The 6134-nt window shown below is 40.7% G+C and overlaps 1 protein-coding gene across 1 annotated transcript; it reads right to left on the bottom strand.

Annotated features, from left to right (window-relative positions):
* Positions 1–5374: 5374 nt before the first annotated feature.
* Positions 5375–5764, bottom strand: LOC145122164 (uncharacterized). The gene is made up of 2 exons (XM_079057817.1): positions 5569–5764; positions 5375–5505 (listed from the first exon to the last, which is right to left on the bottom strand). Exons 1-2 carry the CDS (start codon positions 5762–5764, stop codon positions 5375–5377), a joined length of 327 nt encoding a protein of 108 aa, XP_078913943.1.
* Positions 5765–6134: the final 370 nt, after the last annotated feature.

Here is a 6134-nt window from a genome sequence, read left to right as displayed (position 1 = left end):
CTCATGTATGAACTGACTCATTGTATGTTTCCCTGTTCTAGTAATAGTATTAGTATCTCCCTAAACTATACCTATTATAGTTTACTAGTAATGTTGTTTGAATGTATGAACATATTTGTGTATATCTTTGCTACCCAAAGATATTGAACTGAATGAAAGAAGGAACTTTTATAGCTATATACTTATACATAATATATGACTAGGATTCAAACGACCTTCGGACAAATAAAATGAATACCCTAAGTCCACAACCAAACAAGGAACAGGAAGTAAGGTGAGCTATCAGTCCTAAGTCCTTTCAATCCTACTTATATAACTATATCTATATAGATACACAGAATATAAGTTAAAAGAGTTTAATAAAAGTATTTGATATGAAAAAGAGTTTGTAAAACAGTTTGAAGTAAAACAGTTTGATAACACAGTTTGAAAAGTAAGAAATCCACTTATTTGGTAGTTATTAATCACATGTCATTGATATACCCATAAAAGCATTTAAAAACATTTAAAAGGTTAATTAAGGGGTATGAACTCACCTGTAGTGAGTGGTTTGGAAGAACTGATGATATAGGATGCTAAGTGTCAAGTGAAGACTTGAACACACACAAGGATCCTAGTTAACATATAATAACACATATATGTATCCAATTAGTCATAAAACAACTAATTTACCAATTTTAAGACATCCTAAGACATGTAAAACACTTGATTTAAGTGCCATAAGTCCTAAGGATTGCATCTAAGGGTGGTAGGACCTTGCATTTGAGTTTAGGGTTCAAGGGTGAACTCCCTTGGAGTTTACGGTTTTGTGACCATAACCCCTTGAGTTTACGGTCGTAAACCCATGAGTTTACGGCCGTAAACTCATGGTACTTGACCATTTTGCGTTTTGAAGCTTTAAAGATCATAAGAAGCATTCCTACTTCATGTTTAAGCCTTAGGAAGTGTTTAGGGCACCATTTCACTCCTTTGTGGAGTTTACGGCCCTTGGACCATTTGTCTTTGGGTTTACGGCCGTAAACCCAAATGGTTTATGGTCTTTTGATGTTTTCAAGTACTAAGCACATCAATGAAGGGTCTAGGCTAGTTTCCAAGGCTTGGTAAGGGACTAGGGCACACTTTGGCACCCTTTTTAGGGTTTACGGTCCAAGAACATCTTGGACCGTAAACACCTTTGATCTTGTGTTTCTTGGGTGTTTTCTTGATGATTAGAAGTGTAACAAGTTATATAATACTCTAGGGTAGAAGTACTTACTAGGTAGAAGCTTGAAAAGGTGCTAAGAGTCCAAGAACACTAGTGTGTGTTCTTGGTGTTCTTGGTGAAACTTGAAGATCTACACTTTTGGAATGATTTCACGGATGGAATCATGTAAGATCACTAGATTAAGTAAGATATCAACTTTTTAGGGCTACAAACACTTACAAAGTTGAAGATCAAGAAGAAAAGTCGGATGATACTTGAGAGAGAATTGAGTTTGGATCTTGAAAATGTGAAAAAGTGGTAAATAATGACTAAGTGTCATATTTATACCCCCTTTAGGGTTTACGGCCGTAAACACCTTTGTTTAGGCCGTAAACTCCAAACTCTTGGAGTTTTGGGACATTATTGTTGCACAATAAACCCTAGGGCATCCTCTCTCCTGTTATCTCCTGAAGTACTAATCTTAGAAAACTCAAACGTATTTCAAAAAGCTTGAAAGTTAGCAGAAACAGTTCTGACTTCTATTGAATTGAATGGTTGTACAGAAACGAAATTTCGGGTTGTCACAGGCTAGGAATGAATGCATGCAATGAAAACAATGAAAAAGAAACATATGTATAAAAGATACTTAAGGAACAAAAAAATGAACCAAAGAAAAACATAAGAATACAAGTAATCTTTTTATTTATTTTTGTAGATATGGAAATATACGATCAGACCTTACATCAATGGGGCTCCAATCATTAATACCTAGGCGACCATCCTGCTACCTTCCACATATCACAGACTCCCAAAGTGAGGAAGACCCTAAATGGTGTAACCCAATAATCCAACCATAGTTTTATTTAAACTTCATACCTTAATTAGCTTTATGGGCGAAAATAACACAGTCCGGATCTCATGTCCTTAAGACTAGATGGCCAAGAATCAGAATCGACGCATCCTTAAGAACCCTTCACGGCGAATCAGCTTTCGCTGAAACAGTGAGCCCACCCGAAGGGGCCCAGCTCCTATGCTTTCACTTTTTCGAGAGCCACAAGTATCATATCACACAGTTTTTTTTTCTTTTTTTTTCATTCGCCAGATTTGACTTTGAGGCGGCTTTTGATTTTTGATTGAACTTGGATTTGTATCTTCATTTTGAGCTTTGAATTCTTCAATCAACTTTTGACTTTCTGAAAGTTTCTTCGTTTTGGCACTTGAAATTCTGATTGGGGTACTGGATGTGACAGTTGTACCCTTTCTTCTTTCTTGACTGTGTGGATCTGATACTTAAGCTCTGTGTCACCGCGAGGGTAACGCGTGTCAACAAATAGGTCCGTGTTCTGTGGGTCCAGAGTTGCCGATAAAGATTCTTTTTAAACATTGAGAAGCAAATCATCCTAAAGTTGTTATTACCGCCCACAAAAATGTTTCAGTATTCCATTTTTTATTATTATCTAAGGCTCGGGTCTCGAATTATGGTGTTTGGGTCCCCTAGTTATGATAGCTGATTCTACACTTCCGACAACTATCCGGTCGCCTCGGAAATTTTTTTTTTCATTTGATTTCTCGTTTTCCCACTTCATGGAGCTATCGTATGTAAAGAGTGTCATCATCTCGTATACAGTTTTTTTTATGATGATGCATGAAAATGATGGAATGCAAAAACTTGAGAAAAGAAAAGAAAATTATTTTTGGGTTTTATAAACGCAGAATGCTAGGAAAATGAAAATAAGAAAGGTAATTTTTTTTTAAACAATGCATGCATGAATATGGATGTGAACATGAAAATGCACCTAATGTACAACTCTACCTCTCCCCAAGCTTAAATATAAGCATCGTCCCCGATGCTTGGAGAGGGCGGAACAACCTATTGCGGAGGAGGAGGAGGAGGATAGTAGCTGGGATTTCGGGTCCAAGCCCAAAAGTCCTCCTCATGTTTGCGCTGACACTCTTGATCTCGAGCGTATTGAGTGGTGAAGGCGGAAAAACTTTGGGTTAGGTTTGTGACATTTGATGGTAAGTGTCGAGGCGGGTATGGATCGATTGGAATTGATCCATATATTGCTGGTGATATGATGGGTGTCCAGCATGATGGGATGAACTAGCACCACCCAAGGGAGGAGAGTTTTCTGGTGCCCCCCCGTCACTCTCTCCACCTTCCTCATCGTCCTCCTCGTAGAAAGAGTCGGGGAAGAGATATGGTGTGATTTTCCAGTTGGTGAAGTTGTTAGGACGCCTGAGGGCAAGGATGTCTTAGTTCTCCGGGGTGATGAAGAGCCTTGGATCGTGGTTTTGACCCACGGTCCAATTATGGTTCCCGTCCTCCACCCGAAACATTATCATGGACTCAAGATATTTTGGTGAGTTCTGGGATATGGGGCCCGGACTGGAGCACTTTTGGCCAATAAACTGACAATGCCACCACAAGATATTTTGCCAGACCGTGATGTGCTGAGGCGGTTGAGTTTGTTACAAAGGAATGAGCCATAGTGAGAAATGAGATTATCGTCCGGGTGGGCCATCGCATAGACTATTTTGAGCTCAAGGGCGTTGATTGTGCTTCTTTCTTCTCTAGGGACGACAAGTGAAGAAATAATCCTATGGGCCACTTTCATCACAGGGTGGATGAGAGAGGAGGCCTTAGCAGAACTTGAGACATAGGGAAGCTGACGCGTAAGGTCGGTCCACCATGTAAGATCACTGTATCCTGGGATTGGGTCATTGTGGCCAAAGGTGTGTTCTGTGGGGGCCCCAACTATGGCATTGATTTGGTCTAGGGACAAGGTATGATCTTGGTTCATAAGCCGGAAACGTAGGACACCGTGGTCCAAATCAAATGAAGATAAGAACTCGAATGTTGGAACTTTATAGCTGAGCTCGTGGACCTTTAACAACCCCTGCCATCCAATGTTCCAGAACAGTGTGTGGACTTGGTTGTAGATGTGCAACTCACAGAGAGATGGCACATGCGCAAATTGTTGGGGAGTGTGTACGCGCTAGAGAAAGGCCTCAAGTTTGGCGGCTTGAATTGGGCCACGACAAATCACACCACTATGTGGGGGTGACGGGGACCTGGGCGGAGGCGATGGGGACCTACGACGGCGGGCCGACGATTTGGTGTGCCGAGGTCGTTTAGAACTCTCACCTTCCATATGCAAAATTTAGGGCAAAGTCAAAAAGTCAACTGGTCAACGGGTCAAAAATTCAACTGTTGACGGGTCTATTCAATCGAAGTTTGGCCACCAAAAATTCGCGGGAAACTCAGTTTTGAATGATTTCCAAGTTATTGTCAAGTCCAAAATGGCCAATGATACATGCAATTTGTCCTTAAGAACACAAATTCCACAAGTGAAGAGTAGGAAAGGATATACCGAATCATTAGTGGAAAGGTGTTGTTGTTGGTGAGAACGATCTTCTTCAACTTCCCCAAGCTTACCTACATGAAGAATTAAGCACAAAACACCAAAAATTTTAAGGAATTTTCGGACCTAGAGTTTGTCAAAACCTCCAAATCCACCATGAAAATGCAATAAGATGGTGTATTAGATGTAGGAGATGAAGTGGCGAAGATGAAAATCAAACCTTTTTGAAGATTTAAGCCAAAACCATGAAGAATCAAGGGGTTTTTGATGAAAATCGGACCTTGGGGTTTTCTTGGGGGAAAGGGGTTATTTTGGAATGAGTGTGTGGAAGAATGAGGCAAAATCCCGATTTTTAGCATTAAAAACCACAGCATCTGCTGCGCGAACACGGCCCGTGTCCCCACAGGCCAAATCAACACGGCCCGTGTTGGAGCCAAAGTTCCTGAGAAATGGGCGAACACGACCCGTGTTCAGTATAAGGCAAGAGGAACACGGGCCATGTACTCCTCTCAGTGCGGGATTGTTGGCTATTGATGAACACGACCCGTGTTCATTATAAGGCAAAAGTAACACGGGCCGTGTACTATTCTGATTGCCACTTCCACTTTTTCAACCAAAAAATTTTCCTCTCATTCAAATAAAATGTTTTTGCATCCCAAGGTCCGTTTGGTGATTTTAAATCATGTTTAAATGCATTTGGAACATTGAAAACCAAAAACTCAAAGAAATGGAAATTGTTTTTAAAGAAAAGACAGAAATACCCCCGGGTTGCCTCCCGGTAAGCTGCCCTTGTTTTAAGTCGTTGGCTCGACTTTGCCCTTTAGATTCACTCAATGTAGTACGGGCGTTCCAAGCTATCAACCTCCATGTCTTTCTCTTGGAAACCTTCATAGAAGACCTTTAACCTGTGACCATTAACTTTGAACACTTTTCCAGTTTTGTTACTCTTAATATCAACTGCACCATGATCAAATACATTAGTAACAATGAACGGACCCACCCACCGGGACCGTAACTTACCTGAAAACCATTTAAGTCGAGAGTCATAGAGTAATACCTTTTGACTAATCTCAAAGGTCTTACGGGAGAGGTACTTATCATGGAATGCTTTGGTCTTATCTTTGTAGATGCGTGAACTCTCGAATGCTTCATTTCTTATTTCCTCCAACTCTTGAATCTCTAGCTTTCGGTGAACACTCGCTTCATCAATCTTCATGTTTAGCTTTTTGATAGCCCATAAAGCTTTGTGTTACAGTTCAACAGGGAGGTGACAAGCTTTGCCAAACACAAGTCTGTAAGGTGACATCCCAATTGGAGTTTTATATGCAGTGCGGTATGCCCAAAGAGCATCATCTAATCTCAAACTCCAATCTTTGTGGTTTGTGTTCACTGTTTTCTCAAGTATGGACTTGATTTCTCTGTTTGACACTTCAGCTTGTCCATTTGTTTGCGGGTGATAAGCCGTGGACACCCGATGTTGGACTCCATACTTCTTGAGAACTGATCCAAGAGTTTTGTTGCAGAAGTGTGTGCCTCTGTCACTGATCAAGGCTTTTGGAGTTCCAAACCTACATAAAATGTTAGCC

This window comes from Lactuca virosa, chromosome 1 (genome assembly GCF_052849685.1).
Source record: "Lactuca virosa cultivar CGN04683 chromosome 1, Lactuca_virosa_CGN04683_v6, whole genome shotgun sequence".
NCBI lineage: Eukaryota > Viridiplantae > Streptophyta > Magnoliopsida > Asterales > Asteraceae > Lactuca > Lactuca virosa.
The sequence above is the reverse complement of the archived record's forward strand: the minus strand, read 5'-3'. Positions and strand labels throughout refer to the sequence as shown.